This window comes from Rhinatrema bivittatum, chromosome 18 (assembly GCF_901001135.1).
Source record: "Rhinatrema bivittatum chromosome 18, aRhiBiv1.1, whole genome shotgun sequence".
Taxonomy (NCBI): Eukaryota; Metazoa; Chordata; class Amphibia; order Gymnophiona; family Rhinatrematidae; genus Rhinatrema; species Rhinatrema bivittatum.
In genome coordinates, this window is record NC_042632.1 from 10,067,684 (window position 1) to 10,092,990 (window position 25,307).

Consider the following 25,307-nt stretch of genomic DNA (forward strand, 5'->3'; position numbering starts at 1 on the left):
TCTCCCAGGATAGCAGAATGTTAGTCCTCAACAAGACCCACCTGCCACCCCATGGAGTTGGGTTCGTCTGCATTTTATTTTAATTTTCGCTCATCTTTTATCCTTTGTAATGAGACTGAAGGGGGACCTCGCATGGCTGCGGGGATAGTGGCATGCTGGGCACGGAATACAAGTATTCCGTGCCGGGCTCCATCTGATGATGTCACCCATCTGTGAGGGCTAAAATCCTGCTGTCCTGGGAGAACACCTGTTACAGATAAGCAACTCTGCTTTCTCTAAATATTTAACAAATATCTTTTGTAGAGTTATTGTGGGAATAAATTTCTGCTCCCCCCCCCCCCCCCCCATTTTTTAGTCAAGTTAGCCATCATATGACCTGTTATGTTACCATAGTGATATAATTTAACCTTTCTTCAGTCTTTGATGTTCAAATAATTTAAAGCTTACTTAACTGTTGTTTACATTTCTTTTGTTGACCTGGTAGGGTGGTTTCTTTTAGTTGCCTTTCTAGTTGTTTAATCTGCCTAAACATCACCTTATTTTTTGCTGCAACATAGGAAATAATTTCACCCCACAAAACTGTCTTTGCCGCTTCCCAAAAAGGTGTAGGAGTCTCTTTATAAGGGATGCATAGTCCTCCCATTTTTTTCAAAAGGAGGGTCTTAAACTCTTGATCTTTGTATAAATATCGTGGAAATCACCATATATTTTGTGCCTCTGGAGGGTGAAATCCTTGAATGTCTAGCCACATGGGGGAGTGATCTGTAATTTCTAAGGAGCCAATTTCTACCTATTATATTCTCGAGAAATCATTGTAGATTTATTTTTTTGTTGCTCACTGCCAGGGATAAACAAAGAGTTTCCCAAATCTACTTGACTAATATGTTATGGACTTTTTCCCAAGGAACTTGTCCAAACCTCTCTTAAACTCTGATGTGCTACTCATTTTGACTACATCCTCTGGCAACACATTCCATAGCTTGATTGTGTGTTGAGTGAAAACGTATTTTCTATGATTTTTAGTTTCATGGAGTGTCCCCTAGTTTTGGTATTGTTTGAAAGGGTAAATAACTGTTCCTTATTTGCCTATTTTACCACCCTCATGATTTTATAAACTTCTATCATGTCCCCTCTAAGTTGTTTTTCAGAAGTGACACTGTTTGATGTAACAGATCTTTTGTACTAGTGAAATTTTTTCTGCAAGGGGTGGTGGGTTGTGCCATACATTTTTGTATGAGGATTTTAATTGGTAAGTGGAAGGTTGTTTGTTACTTTGTGTCTTGTTTTGTTTTTTTGTGATACAATATCGTATGTTTTAATCTGTTCATTTGTATATATGTTGTATACATGTTTTGTCATATATTGTGAATATATTTTGAAGATTGAATTGTATTAGTTTGTATATTATTGTATTATCAATTTACTTTATTATTGTTTGATTTATTATTAAAGATGCTTTGATTTATGTACAAAATGTAGACATTTTCCCTATATATCAGGCCGATACAGTAAAAATCGCGGGAGAGCGGGCGAGCGCCTGCTCTCCCAGCGCGCGCACAGGCCACTCTCCTGTGCGCGCGATTCAGAAAAAAAAATTATTCAAATTAGGGCCCGCGGTAAAAAGAGGCTCTAGGGACACTAGCATGTCCCTAGCGCCTCTTTTTGGACAGAAGCGGCAGCTGTCAGCGAGTTTGACAGCCGACGCTCAATTTTGCCGGTGTCAGTTCTCAAACCCGCTGACAGCCACGGGTTCGGAAACCGGACGCCGGCAAAATTGAGCATCCGGTTTTTGAGCCGCGGGCTGATTTAATTTTTTAATTTTTTAATTATTTTTTATTATTTTTAACTTTTGGGTTGCACAGAAAATCAGTTTTTACTGCTTTTCTGTGCACTTTCCCGGTGCAGGCAGAAATTAACGCCTACCTTTGGGTAGGTGCTAATTTCTGAAAGTAAAATGTGCAGCTTGGCTGCACATTTTACTTACTGAATCGCCCAGGAATAACTAATAGAGCCATCAACATGCATTTGTATATTGCGGGCGCTATTAGTTTCGGGGGGGTTGGACGCGCATTTTCGACGCGCTATTACCCCTTATTGAATAAGGGGTAAAGCTAGCGTGTCGAAAACGCGCGTCCAAACACGGGTTAACAGTGCACTCCGCCGGAGCACACTGTACTGTATCGGCCTATATGTTTTTTGTAATTACATGTTGGTGGGTTAGTGTATTTAACCAGTCATTCTCTTATGTTGATATATCTGTGACAGGGTTATTTATTTATTGAAACTTCTTATATTCTTTGAATCTATTCTGTTCAGTGTGATATACAAATAAACATACTTAATATAAATCAAATAAAATCATAAAAATATTAAAACTTGCATTTATTTATTTAAATTCTTTTTAATATACCGATGTTCAAGACCAGGTCTTATCGTACCGGTTTACAATGAACTAGGGGGAAAAAACCCCCTAGTTTTTTATATATTTGCATATAACAAATAATTTATACAATTATCTATAAAAACCATCACAGATAAATAGCATTTCAAAATCATCAGTCTTTATCTGTAAAAACCTGGCTATGTCCAATTCAATTACGTAGTCATAACATGCACATAAATATTGTAGCACCAGTTATATTGTTGTTCCATATATCCTGTCACACCAGTTATATCGTTACGACATATATATATTGTCACACTAGTTATATTGTTATAACAGTTGTTACTCCTCTTGTAATACGTTGTTTTACCTGTAAACCGGAGTGAAGGCATCTAGCTAAACTTCGGTATATAAAAACACACAAATAAATAAATAAATAAAATAAAAAGGAACGCCTTTATTCATATATGAAACGTGGGTCCCTACCCCCCTGAGCTTACATTGTACTGATATCTTGGAGTGGGAAAATGTTTAAAACTGAACTGATAATACTGTCTCAGGCCTTCTAAAGGTACTTTACCACTGCCCAGCCCACTAGTTGTCCTTTTCTCCAAGAAGAGAGGTGCCAAAAGAACTATCTGTGTTAGACACATGATTTGCTTACCTTTGTATGACGTTTATGCCTCTTCAGAACCCGCAGTTATATGGTTAACTAGACAACTTACAGAGTGAAGAGACCTCCTGACCTTGATGAGCCTATGAAAACTGTCCAGCAACCTGGAAGAGACAGAGAGAGCGGAGTGAAACAGACAATTCAAAAGGCACATTTTTTAATATTGCCCGGGCTTTTCTGGTGTATGGGAGAAAGCCTCTGAAGAGAAAAACACCAGCCCACTGAAGCTGGAAACTGATATTGTTAGAGGTACAGCCTGAGTACAGACTCACAACTCTACATCTGGAGTTAGAATTGCAATCTTGGACTTCCTGTCATTTGCCTAATAAGAAAAGTGATAAAGAAATTCAGAAGAGGGCTTTATCTTAGAGAACAGTTCAGACCTGTTGTTACTTCAGCCTCAGTAGCACAGCTGAAAGTCTGGGTGTTGGTGGCAAAGTCCCCAGGGAAACTGCAAAGAACATGAGTAACTTCCAGCCTGTTTTTTTTCACCATGTCAAAAGGAATGTTGCCTGGAAAACAAATCCAGAGAGGTAGAGGAGATAACGAGCTTTAGTGAAATAGACATTCTGCTTTACCTATAGTGTTCATCTGGCTTTCTTCTACCTGCCTTCTTGGAACCAATCTGGGCTCCACTAGTTTGGTTTGTTTTATTTATTTGCTTTTTTTATTTTTATTTTTTTTGCACACAGACAGTGACTGTAACTATAAAGTGCATTAGTTTTCTGGGTACCCAGTAGCTAAGTACTAGCTGCCATTTGCTATAAGATTACAACTTTATTAAGTTGCATGACATAATTGACATTCTATATTCTATTGATATTTGTACATTTCACATCAGTGTTTGTTCCCTACTGCTGTTTCTTTCTGCTGTCTTATGCTTTATTATCCCTACTCCCTTGTTAATACCTGAATTTATTTATATGTTATCAGTAAAGAATATGTAAAGTTCTTTACTGGTAAGAAAAGGGAGATGTGAAGCTTGCGGGCACAGGGCTCGTCTATCCTAGTGGCTATAAAGCTACAGGTATGGGTGGGGTTCATTCTTCTGTTGCAGCACGTCCCCTCCCTTGGTGGCAGTGTACCTGTATTACCTGAGGGGGGCGCTACATATCATAAGAATCAGTAGCCTGCATATGTGCTTGGCATGACAGGACTGAATAAGAGAAGGGATTAACCAACAAGGACTCAGCAAGACTTGGACAGATGCCCCTCCTACACCAGGAACTTCTCAAGCACCTAAGTGACATATTTCTTGAATTTACTCATGGAAAACTTAGTGTCCCAGAGCAGAAAGACGCAGCATACCTCATTACCATGATCTATTCAGTAATTGAATGGGAAGCTTTGTCCAGCACAGCATAATGTGTCAGATGTGTATCATCAAAACCCCAAGATTTCGGGAGAGATTTCTTATTCTGTTTGTGGTTTTCATGCTTTTGAGATTTTCAGGCACCCTAGGTTACCTGCTGTAAACCAAACTCTTTGTATATATAATTAATGTCTGTGTAGAAAGTGTTCGTGTTTCAGTGGAGAAAAGAAAAAAAAAAAGATAAAATGTGCTTTAAAGGTTGAGATGACATTTAGAGGAGAGAAAATTCTCCTGGACAGTATACCAAGAAGTATGGAGCCCCTTTTAATGTAAATTTAATGATCCAACTCAGGTATGGCCAAATAATTTATTAATAAAGTATGGTTCTACTTTAATTAAATGCATTTAATATTTATTTGAGATTTCAAGGTGTAATCATTTTTAGGAAAGAATACCCTGAGCATTTATGACTGGTATTTTAACCAGACAGCTGTCTTATGAAAACTAATAAATTCAGAAGCCTTTCAGTCCCTTTTCCAGTCTCATATGATCCTCCCCACACCTCTCTGAAGGTTATGGAATAATGAGTGCTGGGTCAGAGGCAGAGCTCAGACCTGCTTTTCCTGGCCCAGCAAAAGATACAGTATATGCTCTCTCCCAAAGCCCGGGCAAATCCCATGATTAGACTTCCCTTACTATAAATAAGGATGTTGAAAATAGAATTTTTCTTTTGCAAATAATTTGTTGAGAAATGTTGCTAGGCTGATCATTTTATCCTAGCTAGTTTAGATTAAATGTTCACATATCTGTTTGATGGGTTCATATTGTTTATGTATTTATGTGACCTCATTGTAAACCACTAAGAGCAAATGTTTCAGATTACCAGGCTGTAAATTAACTAAATAAAAGAAAGTAAAATAAATAATAAATCCATTGCTAGAGGATTTACTAGTGAAAGTTATTTTGTGAAAAAGGCAGAGAATCAGTCAAGTCTTAATTAATGAATGCAAACACAAGGTAAAATCTTATTATGATAATACAAAATCAGTGGGCCCTAAAATATATTTTTTGGAATGTACAAAATGTAAACATTTTTGTTTTGGGATTAATGCATAAAGAAGTCCATCTATTGTATCTTTAATGTTACAGATCAATTTTATCATATACATCTGAGCAATCATGGCTGTTATCAATAGAATTACAGCATTCCTTCTAAAGCTGGCTAGAATTAGCAATTTTAGGGAGATAATTACTAAAAGGTTCTACTCTTCAGTTTGTCAATCAGGCCTACCACATCTTCTAGGTTCACCGTGATTTGATTCAGTCCATCTGAATCATTGCCCATGAAAACCTTCTCCATTACGGGTACCTCCCCAACATACTCTTCAGTAAACACCAAAGCAAAGAAATCATTTAATCTTTCCGCGATGGCCTTATCTTCTCTAAGGGCCTCATTTTCCAAAGCTATCGCAGGCTTGCGCTCTTAGCGCAAGCCTGCGATAGCTAGCGAAAGTAGCGCAGGCCTGCGCTACTGAAATCGGGGCGGAGTCGGCCCCGGAAGAGGAGGAGTCGGGGGTGTCACCGGGGCCGACTCCGCGAGGACAGCGCTCCGAGCGGAAAGGTAAGGCCCTTTTTGCTCTCTATTTCGCGCCCAATAACTACACCTTCTATGGTGTAGTTATTGGGTGCGATGCTGGGAGCGATCGCACCGCCCCCCCGCTTCGGCCCCCGCCCCCCCGCTTCGGCCCCCGCCCCCCCGTTAGAGCGATTTTCTAAAGTATCGCAGGTCTGTGATACTTTAGAAAATGAGGCCCTAAGTGCCCCTATAACCCCTCGATCATCTAACGGTCCAACTGACTCCCTCACAGGCTTTCTACTTTGGATATATTTTAAAAAGTTTTTACTTTGAGTTTTTGCCTCTACAGCCAACTTCTTTTCACATTCTCTCTTAGCCTGTCTTATCAATGTCTTACATTTAACTTGCCAATGTTTATGCTTTATCCTATTTTCTTCTGTTGGATCCTTCTTCCAATTTTTGAATGAAGATCTTTTGGCTAAAATAGCTTCTTTCACCTCCCCTTTTAACCATGCCGGTAATCATTTTGTCTTCTTTCCACCTTTCTTAATGTGTGGAATACATCTGGACTGTGCTTCTAGAATGGTATTTTTTAACAATGACCACGCCTCTTAGACATTTTTTACTTTTGTAGCTGCTCCTTTCAGTTTTTTTCTAACAATTTTTCTCATTTTATCAAAGTTTCCCTTTTGAAAGTTTAGCACGAGAGCCTTGGATTTGCACACTGTTCCTTTTCCAGTCATTAAATCAAATTTGATCATATTATGATCACTATTGCCAAGCGGCCCCACCACCGTTACCTCTCTCACCAAATCCTGTGCTCCACTGAGAATTAGATCTAAAATTGCTCCCTCTCTCGTCGGTTCCTGAACCAATTGCTCCATAAAGCTATCATTTATTCCATCCAGGAACGTTATCTCTCTAGCGTGACCCGATGATACATTTACCCAGTCTATATTGGGGTAATTGAAGTCTAACTAACCGAAAGAGGTGCAAGAACACACTTGAACAATCCACCGGGTCAAATATAAGTGTTCTTTAATAGAAAGTCTTTCATTCAGTGTAAACGGCAACTCCACAACTCCTTGCAAATAATATTTAAATTGGTCCCCCGACATGGGTCCGTGTTTCGCTTTGTCGCTGCATCGGGAGGGGCCACAAATATAAATGTCAATCTACAACATAAAAGATAACATATGGTGGATTGATAAAAACAAAAAGGCTACATAATTTATAGCAAGCATCAAAACAGTACATACCTGTCAAACCATTCCGGGAGCGCGAAGCGCCCCCAGTGGACTACACTTTTAAAGAGCAGAAAATGGCGCCAAAACTCCATGATATCGCGAGACTGTCTACCCAATCAGGACAAAGAGTAAATTAACTAAACAGATGCCATTCTATTTCCCTATTCAGACCTTTAGGGGTAATCGTGTCCAAGGTGAAAATCCACCTTTGTTCTCGTCTTCCAAGCATCCCTGAGTAGTCTCCCCCTCTCGAATGTCGGGGAACCACCTCCAGGACCAGGAAAGCGAGCTCAGAGATGGCATGATCACATTGTGCCCAGTGGCTAACCAGAGGTTCATCTATTCGTGAGAGACGGATATTCGAACAATGTTCAATGATTCTGGTTTTAACCATGCGGGTCGTTTTGCCCACATATACCAACGGGCACGGGCATTGGACAGCATATATAACCCCTCTTGTAGTACAATCAGACTGTGCACGTAAAGGGTAAATTTGACCAGAGTTAGGATGAATATACTCAGACCTGACAGAGGTATGAGAGCACATAGAACAATGTCCACATGGACAGTGTCCCCTGGCCGTCCCAAAGGCAGTGTCAGAGCAAGAAAAAGATGCATGAACCAGCCGGTCCCGCAGATTTTTTGCCCGCCGAAAAGTGAAACGCAATGAGCCTTGCAAAAGATTAGAAAGTGCAAGTGCTTGCCAGTGTCTCCGAATGAGCAATCGTACCTTATGACTGATGGTCGAGAAAGGTAATATACAATTATAACTCGCTTCATCTGGACGAGAGGGAGGCAAGAATAACCACTCACGATGAGAATATAAAGCTCGTTTAAAAGCCTTCTTTATCACCCGTGAAGGGTAACCTCTCTCCAAAAAGCGATTTGTCATATCGTATGATTTTTGTAAAAAATCTGCTCGAGATGAACAGAGACGCCGGAGCCGCAAAAATTGAAGTCTCCCATTATTACTGCACTACCAATTTGGTTAGCTTCCCTAATTTCTCTTAGCATTTCACTGTCCGTCTCACCATCTTGACCAGGTGGACGGTAGTATACCCCTATCACTATAGTCTTCCCCGACACACAAGGGATTTCTACCCATAAAGATTCAATTTTGTATTTAGTCTCATGCAGGATGTTTATCCTGCTGGACTCTATGCCATCCCAGACATAAAGTGCCACACCTCCTCCCGAGTGCTCCTCTCTGTCATTGCGATATAATTTGTACCCCGGTATAGCACTGTCCCATTGGTTATCCTCTTTCCACCATGTCTCTGAGATGCCAATTAAGTCTATGTCATCATTTACTGCTATACATTCTAATTCTCCCATCTTACTTCTTAGACTTCTGGCATTAGCATACAAGCATTTCAAAGTTTGTTTTTTGTTTGCATTTTCATTCTGCTTTTTAATTGATAGGGATAAGTTAGAATTTTTTAGCTCAGGTGAGTTTTTAGTTACAGGCACTTGGACTACTTTTCTAATTATTGGAAACTCACTGTTGGGATGCCCTAATTCTAATGCATCATTAGTATCCTTTAAAGATACCTGTCTCCGAACCATGCGCTGCTGAGCGACTGTCGGCTTTCCCCTTTGTTCTAGTTTAAAAGCTGCTCTATCTCCTTTTTAAAGGTTAGCGCCAGCAGTCTGGTTCCACCCTGGTTAAGGTGGAGCCCATCCCTTCGGAAGAGACCCCTCTTCCCCAAAAGGTTCCCCAGTTCCTAACAAAACTGAATCCCTCTTCCTTGCACCATCGTCTCATCCACGCATTGAGACTCCGGAGCTCTGCCTGCCTCTGGTGACCTGCGCGTGGAACAGGGAGCATTTCAGAGAATGCTACCCTGGAGGTTCTGGATTTAAGCTTTCTACCTAAGAGCCTAAATTTGGCTTCCAGTACCTCCCTCCCACATTTTCCTATGTCGTTGGTGCCCACATGTACCACGACAGCCGGCTCCTCCCTAGCACTGTCTAAAATCCTATCTAGGTGACGCGTGAGGTCCGCCACCTTCGCACCAGGTAGGCATGTTACCAGGCGATCCTCACGCCCACCAGCCACCCAGCTATCTACATTCCTAATAATCGAATCACCAACTATGACGGCCAACCTAACCCTTCCCTCCTGCGCAGTAGGCCTTGGGGAGATATCCTCAGTGCGAAAGGACAATGCATCACCTGGAGAGCAGGTCCTTGCTACAGGATCCTTTCCTGCTACACCTGGTTGGTGCTCTCCCATCATGAGACCTTCTTCCTCCAAGGCAGCACCAGGGCTGCCGGTCTGAAGTTGGGACTTGACTACTATGTCCCTGAAGGTCTCATCTATATACCTCTCTGTCTGCCTCAGCTCCTCCAGGTCTGCCACTCTAGCCTCCAGAGATCGGACTCGTTCTCTGAGAGCCAGGAGCTCTTTGCATCGCATGCACATGTATAACTTCTCACCGGTGGGTAAAAAATCATACATGTGACACTCGATGCAAAAGACTGGGAAGCCCCCCTCTTGCTGCTGGACTGCTACCTTCATCTCAATTTTGATCAGTTCCTAGTTAAGTTTTAGGTTGCTATGGGAGTAGGAATGTGTCTAACTTCCTTTAAATGTATTAGTGAATTCACTATGTGTCTGGTAGTGGCCTACTGGGGTCTGATCGAATTCTCAATAAAGTTTTTGTTGTTTATTTATTTATTTATTTTTTTTGTGAAAGTGGCACCTGCCTATAAATTAAGGGATGAGCTAGGGGTGGGTTGGGAAATACAAACAGTCTAACTTCAGTTAGCCTGAGTGACTCACTGCTCCATTGATTAACAAATGTTGGTCCCTATTCAAACCCAATCACACTACCTCAACACCTTTCCAAGGTGAGTAACTGAGCTGAACTATTCAACTTTTTTACTTTGGTATACACTGCTCCTAGCTTATTTCTAGCTTCTGGCTACTTTTTGGGTTGGGTTTTTTTTGTGGGATTTTTTTTTTTTTTTTCAATACAAGCACTCAGTTAGTATTAAATACAAACACTCAGCTCTTTAAAAGTCTGGAGAACACTCAGTTCTGCAGACTTTTAAAAATAAACACACTACCTACTGCTACCTTATTGACTAAAAATACAAACAGTCTAACTTGTTTATTCACTGCCTTTCTGACTATTAAAGGCACAAACACACAAACACACTAAATAATATTCCCAAATAGTTAACTTTGCCCCAATACTTTTAAAAAAGACAATGTCCCAAGCAAAAACTTACTGATTCCTTTCAGCCACCAGCAAGGTGATCCTCTCCTCTCAGTGTTCCCACTGGAATCTCCTAAACTGTCCAGTCCTAAAGGTAAAAGGCTTTGCCAACCCTGAGTCATCCTGCTCTGGAGATGAAAGTCTCTGTTTCTCTGTACCAGCACAAAGCAGTGATACTCAAAACAGGCCTCAGGCCTCCCACAGTCAGTTGGGATTCAGGATATCCGTAATGAAAATGGATAAGATATATTTGCTTACTTTGGAGGCAGTTTATGCAAAGATATCTCATGCATACTCATTAGGCACATCCTAAAAACATGACTGGTTATGGTAGGGCTGCAAGGACTGGTTTGAGTATCACTGCTTTGAAGCATTCAGGCCTTTTCATTTCTGTTACACAGGTAGAATGTAGAGCTACAGCTCCCAGAGCGATATGGGTCAGGAGTTCTTAGGAGAAAACTAGCCCAGCCGCTCTCTAGTGCATTAGAACTGTTTGTTCAGTTGCCTGTTAACCTGATTCTGTCATAGGGCCACCCTTTTCTTCTAATCACTTAGCCACTCGGGATCTGACCACAAAAGTTACCGGGAAAGCCTTCTAATACCAGAGTAGGCCCAACATCTTCAGGGAGGTTTGGAATTTATTTGAATTCCTCACATGCAATGTCACACCAGTCACTCGAGTCGCTTTCTGACAGGTATTGGAAATGTGATCTCTTATTATTTCAAGTGCAGCTTTTAGTGCTTTAAAGGGTTAAACCTGATGATATTTATTTCACAAAGTGTTGCCACAGAAGCCCTAAAAAAAACCTTTCCTGTAAAAGCAAACACCTTGAAAATAAATGCTATTCACTCAGAGCCAAAGAATATGTTCTCTTAAGTGTTGTAAATTAATTCCAGTAAACATAATGAGGCTCATTTTCAATAGTGTGTGTAAGTCAGCATCTAATGTTACAGTTATATTTAATGAACTGTGTGGTGGCAGCTGCACATTTTATAAAATACCACATATTTCTGCCCCTAAAGTATGTGTGTATGTTTGCAAAGCAGGAAATCACATACTTTCTCTACCCATTTTATAATGTTTGTACATATATGCATGCACTAACTTGAGTGAAATGTAAAAGCGTGTATTTTACATAGCATGTGTGTACTCCACTCATGAAAATACTCGAGTGTCAGCAATTCATCCAAACCCTCCATCACGTCAAATTGCAGACAAGAATGATTTCACTTCTGTACTAAGCAATTAAGAAATTTTAATAATCTTAAACTGCCATGACTTAATTAGCAGGTGTAAAATCATATGGACTTACAAAATATTAACTTGTGTGCAAATTTCAAAACCCTCCCTAGGACATTCTCAACTTCCCCCTTTTTTTTGCTTTCACATTCATGTGTGACACTGCTAGTGCGCACATACTCTGGGCAGGTGCATGCTGTTTACATGCAGGACGTCCCATTTTACACATTTTGGGTAGTTGTAAGTATATTACATAGGTGGACTGAAGAGAAAAAGTGTCTGCAGCACACAGAGCCTGGCTCCATGTGTAAGAGGAGAAAGTAGACAAAGACTTGTATAATCCTATGATAGCATCAGAAAGTAATGCCACAGACTACCGGCCTCACTGAGTGACTGATCAGAACTGCATACCTTATCTACTCCATATGAGGTTGACTGATGCTTAGTTCTAAAAACTATATACTGCAGTGATGGAAGGAAGTTTTTACTTGATTTATATTCCTGGGCTTCGGCAACCGGGCTCCACCTAGACCAAGCCTCAGGGTCAGGCTTAAGCCTGGGCCTTGGCGCCTGGACTAGAGTGACGTCTGGTCCTGCTGAAGGCCTGATTTTTTATTTTTTGCCACTGTTGGGCAGCCACCAAAATTGTGGCACTCTAGGCCTAGTCCACCTAATTCTTCTACTGGCTCTGCACTCTCCCACTCAACCCCTCTCCCCATACATTCATGCTCCCTCTGAACTTCTCACCCTTTTTGTTTCTCACCCCTCTTCTATCTCTATCTGTTTATTTCTTTCCCTCACTCTCTTCCCTCTCACTCCTTCCCTCACCCCTTTTCTCCCCTTCCCCTCACCCCATTTACTCATTGACACTACTTCCCACCTCTCACCCCTTCTCTTTCCCTTACCACTTTCCCTCACTCACCCCTTCACTTCCCCTTCACTCATCCTTTCCCTCTCACTCACATCTCCTGTCTCCCCATTCTCTCCTTCCCTGTTACTCACACCTCCTTCCCGCATGCCCATTCCTTCCCTTCCCTCTCATTTACTCATTCCCTCTTCTCTTCCTTCACTTCTTGCTCACTCCCTCTTCTATCCTTTCATTCATTCAGCTCAGATCAAGAAGGGAGGGGAGGAAAGGGAAGAGAGAGAGCTGAGGTGATGAGTGAGTCCTTATTCACCTGTTCCCATTCCCTTCCCTTTTACTGCCTCGCTTCACCTCCTCCTCCTCTGTCGAGCTCTTCTTCCTGCCCACAGGATGAAAGGAACTCCACAGGCCTGCATTCTTCGGTGCCACTGCGGTTCGTATCTTCCTGCCCAGGGGGGAACCCTTGGGGCACATCATCAAACCTGTGCTGCCATAGTTATTTTCTTCATGGATACGGTGTTCCCATCCTGTGTAGGCACATCATTAAAACTGCGCCGCTGCAATTCTTTTCCTGTCCATGGGTGGGGGGAATCCCTTGGGCACGTTGTCAGGTCTCAATGCAGGGTGAGGCAGCCATGGCAGGAGTGCTTTGTGGGGGACTTCTTGCTGCTTTAAAATGGTTCTGCCTGAGGCAGCTGCTTCACCCTGCCTAACGACAGAGCCACCCCTGCTGAGAGCCTCGTCCAGTTACCTACAGGGGTTTGTTCTCTCAAGCACAGTAATCAGGATGCATGAAGGCTCTTACTGCTGCAATGTAAATCAGAACACATAGTGTATGTTCTCATAACAGATCCTATGTTTTAACTGGTCACAAGAGTTCACTAGAGTAATGATCCCACACCAGTGCTTCCACTCTGACAGGTCGATGCAATAAAGTGCGCCCAACCTAGCACACAGTTTAATGCTCAGTTAGACACGCTAGACTAGCAACCGATGCAATAAAGGGATTAACGTGTCCAAAATGCGCGCGGAAACAACTTAGCCGATAGCACTCATCACATGTAAATTCCATGTAGATGAGAATATGAGCTATTACCCCCTGATGCAGAAAATCCCCTGACGCCCAATGCACACCTGTTAATGTGGCCAAACTTAACTCCAGCCCTGGAGTATCTCAGGTTTCCTTGAAGCCCTCTGCATTCAGGATAAACACTGAGGAAAATGACCCAGAGGAGAATGGGCCAAACAATGTCACACTACGCCTGCTGATGCATGGAAAGGAAGTCAGCAGTAAGACAGGAAAGAAAGGAGAATACGGGAAGAAAGCAATGCTTGGGTCACTATATCCAGAAGACCACAGCCCCGAAAGGATCACTACAATCACTGGATCTACTGGTGCAGTCTTCAATGCGGGATAAAATGGACGCTTGGTATTGAGCACCTGTTGCATGGGTGCACAGCCTCGTCTCCTAGGGGCCCAATGCATTTGAGCTCTAGGGATGCCCAATTGATCCCTAACACGTGCTTTTTAATGCAGCAGCACATTTTAAAATAGCATCGGGTGCCCAGGAGAGGTGGCTGTGCGCCTCGTTAGGAAAATGAATCCTCAATACAAGTGCCCGTTTTACTGCACCAGCCCCCGAATGATCCCTCGCTACCAAGTACACAGCTACCACCTTGTTCTTCCAGCAAGCACAGGGCTGACAGACAGAAGCAATAAGAATCACCTAGCCTAGGCATGATTCTCGGTAGCTTGCATTACAGTTTGCCTTCTAAACAGAGGCAAGTTACATGACTAATGGTTTCACAAAATTAAGGATATTTTTTTCTAATACAGTCGACAAGATTTTATGTTAAAAAGATAGCAACAGCAGAGCTCATTTATGAGTGAAGCAGAAAACAATTTGTGATATGCAGAAAACTGAATGAAATATGTTAGCGTTTGAGAAAGGGTGGCGTGACAATACGCGGTCTGCATTGCAGGTGAAATAGATGAATGCATTATGCAATGCATTGATACATTCTGGAGCACGCACAAACGTTATTTTTACACTATGGCACTGTAAGGAATAATTTCCCTGCTAAATTGCTTATCCAAATTTTCAGGTAATTTTCTAGAAGTGAAAACTGAGATATCCTACTATAACAGCTATTGTTTTTATAACAGTACCAGACAGTACAGTACCAGTACAGCACGATGGTGCTAAGTATTCAGGTATCATATGTCCCAGCCCCAAAGACCTTACAATCCAAGGGCCTATTTACTAAGAAAAACCTTAGTAAATCAGGCCCTACGGAGGGAATTTTCAAAAGGAGTTATGTGCATAAATGTAATTACTATTGTATCAGTTTTCAAAAGCTTGTGTAACATGCACTTACGTGGGTAAATCCAATGGATATTCAATGGCATATACTGTAGCAATTTTCAAAAGCCCACTTACATAGGTAAAGTGCATTTACAAGTATAAAACCCAATTTTAAATATGTAAATGCTTTTGAAAATCAGGCCCTAAATGACTACCTGAGTCACGAGTAAATAAAATGACTTGCCCAAAGTCACAAGGAGTATCAATGAAAGAAGCAGGATTGGAAGCCGCCAGCCCTATTGTTCTGATCACTAGGCCATGCCTTCTCCTTTCCTGTATGCTGTTTTGAATTTAATGTGTTTTTGTGTTTTTATTAAACTGATGCACTGGCAGCAAAGCTTTTAACATTTAGTTTGTGAAATCATCCCAAGTATTAAAACGATGTCCAGGACAAATTAAGAGCAAAGCTTTCATTCTGCTAAGTAATCTGCGGGATAGGGGCGAGGAAGCGGGTGTCTTTCTCTTGGATTCTTCTAAACGTTGATGCATCCATAGGGTATCCTGTTATGTCCCTTACACATCACCAAGGTGCAGAAAGAAAGGTCTGTGCATTCCCATGGCCTAATAGGGCAACCACACTACTATGTCACAGATTAAATGTTTGCTTTTCTTCCTTTTCTTTTAGATAAAGTTGAAGATGAATTAGAAATGACAACGGTTTGCTACCGGCCGGAGGGACTGGAGCCACTGGAGGCTCAAACCAATTTTACAAAGAGGGAACTGCAAGTTCTTTACAGAGGATTCAAAAATGTAAGAAAGAAAATGCTTTCTAAATGGGAGGTGGTATCTTGATCCTTCTCACTCTACCTTGCAAAAAAATAATTTGAACCTGTTTTGTACAAACTTCCAGGAGATACATACAAAGTAACATATCGATATTATAGACATTGAAAATGACCATTTGACCCTGGTTGCCTCTGTCTACCTTGCTCTAGCTAAGAATATCTCCCTGCTGTCAGCTATATAAACTTGACCACCGGCAGGAGATTACTCTTTCTCTTTTGTGCCCTTAGAAAGTGTAGCGAAGTCTGTTTGCTAGAGATGTGAATCGGAACCGGTATCGGTTCGGATTCCGGTTCCGATTCACATCATGAAATTTTTATCTTGCAGTCGGATCGGGGTTATTTTATCAGCTGCGCTCGAGCCGATAACCAAAAAAAATACAGCCGACTCTTTAAAATGAGTTTATTAGTATCCCCCCACCCTCCGGACCCCCCCCCCCAAAATTTTTTTTAAAATACCTGGTGGTCCAGCGGGGGTCCCGGGAGCATTCTCCTGCGCTCGGGCTGTCGGCTGCCACTAATCAAAATGGTGCCGATGGCCCTTTGCCCTTAGCATGTGACAGGGTATCCGTGCCATTGGCCAGTCCCTGTCACATGGTAGGAGCAATTGATGGCCGGCGCCATCTTTAAAAATGGCGCGGGCCATCCAGTGCACCTACCATGTGACAGGGGCCGACCAATGGCACCGATAGCCCCTGTCACATGGTAAGAGCAAAGGGCCATCGGCGCCATTTTGATTAGTGGCAGCCGACAGCCCGAGCGCAGGAGAATGCTCCCGGGTCCCCTGCTGGACCACCAGGTATTTAAAAGTTTTGGGGGTGGGGGGGTCCGGAGGGTGGGGGGATACTAACAAACTCATTTTAAAGGGTCAGGTTGTGTTTTTAGGTTGTGTCCTTTCTTCCCGCCCCCCCCCCCCCCCCCCCCAATAACGATAAGAAAACCTAATAAATTAATCGTGGGGTTTCCTATCGCCATCGGGGACCCCCCGATATCAGACGATATTTTCAATCGTCAGATAAATGATTCACATCCCTACTGTTTGCTGCTCATAATTGCTATCTCCACACCAAGGCCATGCTGCTGCTGCATATTAGCAGACTTTGCCTTCCCTTCTTTGGAGTTTGATGCTCTGTTCATGTTGATTTTGCCATTTTCCCTCCATCCAACTTCATATCACGAGCCTGTCTTGAGTTTTTATTTCATGCAGAATGCCACCTCTTGCACTTTGCTGAAGCCTGCTAAATATTTGAATGTTTCTATCATATTCCCCTTTCTTTTGGCCAGTGAGTACACTTTGAAATCCTTCAGCATCTCTGTGCAGACTTTGTGTTGCAGGCTGTCTTGATTTAGTAGCCCTTCTCTGCTTCCATCCTTCCAGTATCTTTAAGAAGCCATGGTCCTTGAACACAGGTCTCACTAGTGGTCCACAGAAGGGCAATATTATCTTCTGTGCAATTGATGGAAAAGTTCTTTATGCTTTGGATGTCTCAAATAGGTTGTTGCATATTTAATTCTTGAATACATTTATGACCTTTTCTCTTTCAATCAGTTTATATTGATGTGCCAATCCAATTTTAATTAGTATTTCTCTTCCTTTCCAATCAATTTGAGGTTGTAATTTTGTAAGCTCCCTCTCAGTTGATATAGGATAGTCAAACTGGTAAAGTCCAAATCTCTCGCACCTCTCCAACAGTTCTTCTTCCTTCTTCTCTTTACTACTCATTTTACCTGAAAGGCACCTGTTTTATCTCCTTGAAGTGATTGTGACCTAGGAATGGGTTCACAAAGTCTCCTCTCTCCTTTCTCTGTGAATCCATTCCTCCTCTGGAGTCCACCCGTGCCCTCAAACTGAGAGACACCGCTCCTTAGATTACATATACTGAGTTCCTGGGTGAGTACTACTCAAGCACGTTAGAAAAAATAAAAATCTCACAAGGGAAACCAAAATATGAGATGAGGAGGTTGAAAAAAGTTCTATTTCAGGGAACACAAAAGCAGACAGGTTTCCAGACATGATGTTGAAGGTTTCAGACACTTTCCTTCCAAAAAGATAAAAGCTCTCTCTCTCTCTCTCCACTCTGAACTCAGGTCTCAGTCTTAGAAACCCCAGAGGCCTTCTTCCTTAAAATTAAACAAAACTAAGGAATAGTCATAGACATGCTGTCCTAGAAGCGTTAACTAAAAATTTCACACCATAAGATGGTGGCAGGGGTTTATTTACTCCAAAAGCACACCATTCTAGTCTCCCACATGGGGAAGCTACAAACCCACACTAGCAATTCTGTGTCCTCGCCTTTGTTAGTTGAAACATTCCTTCAGGTAGAGATCCACTGAGATCTCTACACAGGATTTTACACATTCTTGCATTCAAGCACAGCTTATAAACCCCTTACCATTCTTTCAGTTTTTTTCATTTACATTTTTAAACATTTGTTAAAGTAAAAATGAATGTGTAATGAGGAGATTGTGTCCATTTCAACTTGGAAACCAGTAGACTGGCATGAAATTTGACGGGAGAATGGTTACTCACGTGCCATTGGTTACTTCTTGCTGCATTCCTGGTTTTTATTTTGTCATGGATAGTATGGATTGCAGCCAGGGACAACACACACTAACAAGCACTAAACTACTGGTGTGCATGTTACACATCATGGGATTGTAGAAACATCTGTTAGATTTTCCACGTGCACGTTGCATCCATATGCACGTGTTTCCCGGCACACACACATGGATGCATCGATTTTCTACCATGCGCGCGCCAGCGCACGCATGGTGGAAAATCCGTAAGCTGCGCGCACATGCACGCCAGTTTTTATAATCCACGCGTGTATGTACGGGTGGCGCGCAGACGGGGAGGAGGGATTTTTGCAATTTTCATGCACCAACACATTCAGGCCTTCCCCAGTTCCCTCTCAGTCCACTCCAATTAAGGAGCGGACTGGGAAGGAACTTACCTACCCCCCTACCCATACTCCCTCCTTCCCTTCTCCTCCCCACCCGCTAAACCCTACCTTTTTTTCATTTTTTTTCCTTTGACAACTTGCTTCAGCTCCCGAGCTGAAGTAAGTTGTGCACACCGGAAGCTGGCTGGCACGCTAGTGTTACAAACCAGGAGGTGGACCCTTAGTCTGAGGTAGGGTTAGCACTACCTATGAGTCAACTCTCTTAGGTTCTTACCGTTGGAAGGCGAAGCCTAGCAGATTGGTAGCTGCACCGGTACTTCGCCACTGGAAGCCTGTGGTCCACCCAGGAGAAGCCTGTAGGAACCCGAGCCGCTTGGACAGGTGATTTGAAGAGGATGGAGGGGAGTCTGGATGCAGGCGCCTCCTGCAGGTCGAAGAATCCAGACGGTTGGCGCCTCCAGCAGGTCGGTAGTCCAGTTCAGTAGTCCAAGCCAGGAGAATGGTTGGAAGCCAGTCCAATGGTGAATCCAGGAGAAGGGTCGGAAGCCAGTCCAGAGGTAAATCCAGGAGAATGGTCCACCGCCAGTCCAGGGGTGAATCCAGAATGGTCAGAAGCCTGTCCAGAGTCAAGCCAGGGAAACATTCGGAAGCTGGTCCAAGAGTCAAGCCCAGAGAATCCGTCCAACAAGAGAGGAGAAGCAGAACACAGAAGAACCGGAACAGGAACCAGAAAGCCAACAGCGAGGATCGGGAACACCGGAACCAAGCAGGCCTGAAGTCACGATACAAAGGCAGGGTCTGAGGAGCAGACCTTGCCTTATATACTAAAAAGTATGGGAGGAGTTTTCGGGGGGAGCCACGACAACTTCGTGTCGTGGCCCCTTTAAATCAGATCTTCAGCCACGCACGCGGCTCTAAGCAGAGCCAGAGGGGGAGAAGTCAGTCCGTCCGAGAAGGGAGCCATGCGGCCGGGCCCTTCAGCGGCAGTGGCCGCGAAGATGCCGCCAATGAGGCCTGCCTGCCTCTGAAAGATCCCCAGAGGCGGCCCGACACCTCGGGTAAGCTTTCGGCCCCGGTCGCAGCCTGCCACGGCCAACAGCCATAACAGCTAGTCTTTGGGACAGCCATCAATAGTGCAGTCCTGGCCCGCCCCCGCCCAGAACACACCCCCTTCCCCAGCCCACCGCTTCCAGAAAGTCTGGCACTTGTGCACATGGCCGGGCCTCTTGGAAAATCTGCCCAGTGCGGATTTTACGCGTGCGGGCAGTTTAAAATCTGCCCTACTGTGACTTAGCATGCAGTGAATGGCACAGAAGCTCTCCATTACCTATGCACTACTACTCAGTAAATAAACATCTCCCAGTCCTGGACCCCTTTACTGGATGTGAAATGATGAGGAAGTAATAATGAAGTCAGCAAGATTTATTGCTAAATTTGACTATAACACACTGCAACCTCTTTGTTCATTACCCTAGTGATGTCCGCTCCATATTCTTAAGCAAGAGCAACTAATCCCTCCAAGGTCTGTCACCTGAATTCAACAACAAGGAACAGGTCTAATCAATTAGCAGAGGCTAGATCTCTGTGCTGTTATTCCATTTCATCTGAGTCATATATATGTTCTTTTCATCTTGAGCTTTTAAAATTACCTCCACCTAAGGAAATCTTACTTGAAAGAACACACGAAATGAATTTTTCTTTCTTGGCCCCTTCTTTGTGAAATTCCTTGCCCCTAACTTTATGGCTTGAAAACGAATATTTTAAATTTAGGAAACAACTGATGTCATGGCTGTTTTCTAAGTTTTTTTCTCAAGTTCTTAAAGCCAGTCGGTCTTAATTTTATATTGAGTTGTTACTGGGAGATGCATCAAATCACAGTATTGCTCTAAGTAAACAGCACATATCGCGTGATAGACGTGCTACTTTGCACCCTTCTACTCTTCCCTATTACACTGACCCTCTTTGCATGTGATTTGCATGCATGTGTAACCCATTTTTTTTAGAGAATTGTTCTTCCTTAGAGCACATAACTAATTTATTTCTTCAGGGACTGATCCAGCTAACCAGTCCCTCTTTAGGAGGGGACGCTCTCGCTTATGGCCCACATGATGAGAAAAGGTCTCCAGTGTGTGTGTAGTCATTTGGTGCTTCCCATGGGCGAGAGACAGGACCAGGTCTGGGTGTTAAATAAAAGTTTAGTGATTAATACTCATAAATTAAAGTCCATTATTCAGAAGTGTAAATTTACCTCTGACTGATGGTACAGGTATTATTCTGGGCAGGTAGGTGTCCTTTTACCAGACCTCTGAGTAGAGTCCATGGTGATTTTAAATGTACGAACTCTCCCAGCGGCTGTGTGGATGTGTCCCCAACTTTACTGCAAAAATCCTACCTTTAGACATTTTCTTCTCAGACACCCAGTCCGTCCTGGTCCTGTGGTTGTAGAGATCCAGATGGGGTCCCCTGCTCTTATTCTTCCTTCTTTATCCTTATACTCTAATCTTTCTGGGGAACTTCTCTTGAGGAAAATTTAGTGGGATCAGGAAAGTTCTCCACTCCGAAATTCCAGTGGGGAAGGGCAATCCAAAAACCTCCCCACTCTTCATGGGTCCAAAAAAATACTTTAAAGTGTTAGGATAGTTAGTGTGTGGGCCCTGGGCTGAGGTGAGAGATGGTTCCACCCACAGGGAGGAGCCCCGTGAGCCTCACCGTCGGGAGGCGAGGTCACTGAGTATCAGTCTAGAGTCTTTATTAAAGAGAGAGAGTGACACCACATGCGGAGCGGGGGGTGCCAGAAAGGAGGTCGTACAGACCCAGAAACACAAGGTCCGTGGATAGGAGAATACCCCCAAGTGGATACCTCCGTAGAGTAGGTGATGATCCGCAGAGCGAGGTACACTGATGATGTCTTCAGTAGAGATGGTAGTGGCCAACGGAGTAGGTTACACCAAAGAAGGTCCTCAGCTGAGTCGGTAGTGGTCCGTAGAGCGGGGTACACCAATTAGATCCTTAGTAGAGATGGTAATGGTCCGCGAAGCGGGGTACCCTGGAGAGGGTCCTCAGTAGTGATGATAGTGGTCTGCAGAGCAGGGCCCGCTGATGAGGTCCTTAATAGAGATGGTGATGGCCCGTGGAGCAGGGTTCTCAAGGTGAAGGTCCTCGGTATAGATGATAGTGATCTGCAGAGCAGGGAGCACCGGTGAGGTCCTCAGTAGAGATGGTAGTGGTCCACGAAGCGGGTACACCAGAGGAACAGGAAGTAGTCCGCGGAGCAGGGTACTCACAGAAAGAGTAGCGAAGATTCCAGGGAAGCCCCGGGGAACGGGGCAGGAGGAAGTCCCAAGCGATAGGCCCTCCGAGGAGTGGATAGCCAAGACAAGGAGAGGGCCCCTGAGGAGCAGGTACCCAAGATGTCTATGCCTGGAAGCAGGAACTGGAACGCAGGTCCTCTTAGAGTGAGGTGGATTTAGCAAGAAGGGTTCTCTCTTTTTTTTTTAATAAAGTTTTCTATTATATCTTGATGCATACTTACAAACATCGGCACAAACCGTGAAACTACACAGGAGTTTTACAAAAATACAGTTGGCTACAGAGGACAAATCCCTAGGCAAACCAGCCACTTGGATCTGAGATAACAGCCTAAATGCTTAGAAAGGTGAGATGTTAACCTCTTAAATATATTACCATCTGTTATTAACAGAAAGACAAATATGAACAGAGAGACAATTATAGCGGTAACCTTATTGTGAAAATAATTTTCTTCCTGTAAAGGTGTAATGCTTAATGTAAAAATAATTGCCGTCCTGTATAGGCATAATAGTCGCTGTGCCCCCCCCCCCCCTAACCTTTCAGAGACTGCTACTTTCTGATTTTAGCAATAGGAGTGCACAATGTCCAAGGATGCCTCAAGAGGGCAAAAGGCCACAGTCCTTTCATGTTAAGTCTAGTTCACCTATCAAAGAAGAAATTTGCTGCTGGAAATCCAGAGATTGTTGTAGAAGATATGGAGTCCAGATTTTCTGTAGCTCAGCCCGTTTCTTTAAGGATGAAGTACGAGCGATAAAAGACTCATGGGTTATTAAGTTCAACATTTTGTTCAGTCATAACTCAAAAGAAGAGGGGTCTGGGGAAATCCAGTTAGAATAGTTTGTTTGGCAACCACACTAGCTCTGAGGATCAGGGCCCTATGATAGTGGTCAATCACCTCTGACCCAGAATCATTTAACCCAAACAGCCAGAGTCTGGGATCATCTGAGAACGGTCTTTGTAGAATGTGGGAGCAATGATCTCGTACCTGAATCCAAAATTTTTTTATTATAGAGCATGACCAAAACCCATGGATATAATCATTGGGCTCACTCATACATTTCCGACAATTTAGGAATGAGTGGATTTTAGTGTTACGGTTGTGGACCCTTGGGCCGGTTGGAACAGAAGATGGTGCACTGTGGAGAACCACAGCAAGCGTCCCAACCGGGAGGCGGCTTGGAGGGCTCAGAGAAGGCTTCGACACTGAGACACGGTGGAGTCCTATGCGACCAAGGACTCAGCGAAGGCTGAAAGGACGGATGACGTTGGGCCCCGGTGACTGACGAGTCTTCACCCTGGAAGCCAGAGCCCCCCCAGGAGGAGCCCGTAGGAGTCCGGCCGCTGGGACTTAGGTGAATCTTCTGGGCCAGCGAAGACCAGGAAGACAGCTGAGTCAGAAGCCGGGAGTCGGAGGAGAAACCAAGCCAAGGATGAGGCAGAAGACGGAGTCGTGGACGGAGCCGGGTCAGAAGCCAGAAGTCGGACTTTGAAACCAGAACCAAGGGGCGGAGGCAGGAGACGGAGTCAGGAGCAAGCCGGGTCGAAGACAGAAGCAATCCAAGAGCAGACAGCAACTAACAAGTCAGGAACTCCTGAGAACCTCGTTGCAAGGCAAGGATCTATCCCAGCTGCAGGGTAATATACCCTGCAGCGTCTGACGTCATCCTAGAGCTGTCCTTAGTTTTTCCGCGCTGGCATATGTCAGAAATGTGAGGATAGGTATATATATATATATATATAGGCCCAGTCTCTAAAAATCCGGTTTTCTCTGCCTGGGGGGAACCTAGGGTTGTCACAGATATGGATCAATGGAGAAGTGGGAGACGGTAAATGAAGGAGTTTACAAAGATAGGTCCACACTCGGCGACAAGAAAGTAAAATAATGAAATGTGATAGAGGGCTGGGAATGTGGTGGTCCTTTTCTTATACTAACGTAGATAGCGAGTAATCTGGCATCCACTGTTCCAAATAGTGAGTAGGAGAAAAGTGAGAGCTTCCTTGAAACCAGTCTCGAAGGTGCCTCATCATACAAACCAGATTGTATTGTTGTATGTCTGGGCAGTTCAGGCCTCCCTCCGACAAAGGCTTCCAGAGATTTCTCAGGGCTAGCCTAGGTTTTCGTCCTTTCCATAAAAAGGCCCGAAAAGCTCTATTTATCTTTTGTAGATCCGCTTTATTTAGCCAAATGGGGAGCATTTGTAAGAGGTAGATCCACCTTGGGAGTTCCATCATCTTGTCCAGGTTGTTCCGGCCGATAAAGGACAGTGGCAGGAAGTTCCAATTAGTAAGGTGGTCTTTCATTTTTTTTTATAAGGGGAGTAACAATTAGTTGGTATAGCCTATCTAGGTCTTTGGGGATGTGTACTCCCAGGTATGTAAGTCTATCTTCAGCCCATTTAAGTGGGAACTGTGGGCCCCAAGTGTACTTTAAATTACTGTAAATTTCCAAGGCCTCAGACTTGTCCTGATTTATTTTTAGCCCAGAGAAAGCTCAAAATTCCTCTTGATGATTAAAGATGTGAAGTAGGGAACTCCTGGGGTTTGTGAGAAAAATTAAGACATCGTCTGCGAAAGCTCCAAGCCCGAAATTTCTCCGTCCGATTCAATCTTTCGCAGAAGGGGGTCAATCGTGAGTATGTATAATAAGGGGAACAGCGGGCATCTCTGCCTCACTCCTCTTTGTGAGGTAAAAGCTAGGGACCTTTCTCCGTTTGCTAATATATGTGACATGGGGTTGGTATATAATAGAGCGATATATGGAATTATATCGCCCTGTAATACATATCTCTGTAACACTGAAAAAAGGTAAGATCAGGACACTCGGTCGAAAGCTTTTTCGGAGTCAAAGCTTACAGCTAGAGATGGTAATTTATTATTTTTGCAGTATGTGATGGCTGATATTAATTTTACTATGTGAGTGCAGGCTGACCGACCTTTTACAAATCCCTCCTGCTCTTACGTAATTACTGATGGGAAGACTGCTCCCAGTCGGTTTGCTAATACCGTGGCGAGTTGTTTAAGATCACAGTTTAATAGAGAGATCGGACAGTAAGAAGATGGGAGGCTGGGATCATTACCTGGTTTAGCCAGCACTGTTATATAAGCTTTATTGAAATCGTTGGGAAGTTTACCAATTTCTAGTGCGTTTCTAAAGAAAGACACCATAGCAGCTACCAAATGTGCTTTTAAGATTTTATAATAATCATAGAAGAATCCATCTGGGCCTGGCAATTTCCCCGGTCTGCTAGACACTATGGCTTTCAGAATTTCAAGGGAGGAAATGGGGGAATTCAAATATTCCACCTGATATGAGGTTAATTTCGGGAGCTGTAAATTTTGAAAAAACGTTTCCTCCTCTTTGTGGCCCCCTAGCCTATCTTCGGAGTATAACTTCTCGTAAAAGGAGCGTAATGCAATGCAGATTTCC

The 25,307-nt window shown here is 43.4% G+C and overlaps 1 protein-coding gene across 4 annotated transcripts in view; it reads left to right on the top strand.

Moving 5' to 3' along the window:
• KCNIP1 (potassium voltage-gated channel interacting protein 1) overlaps window positions 1–25,307 on the top strand; it is a 516,519-nt gene that overhangs the window by 433,071 nt on the left and 58,141 nt on the right. For all 4 annotated transcript variants that reach the window (XM_029583871.1, XM_029583872.1, XM_029583870.1 and 1 more), the window contains exon 2: window positions 15,512–15,636. In XM_029583871.1, the coding sequence (XP_029439731.1) occupies window positions 15,535–15,636 (102 nt within the window). In that variant the 5' untranslated portion in view covers window positions 15,512–15,534. The remainder of the gene's footprint in view (window positions 1–15,511; window positions 15,637–25,307) is intronic.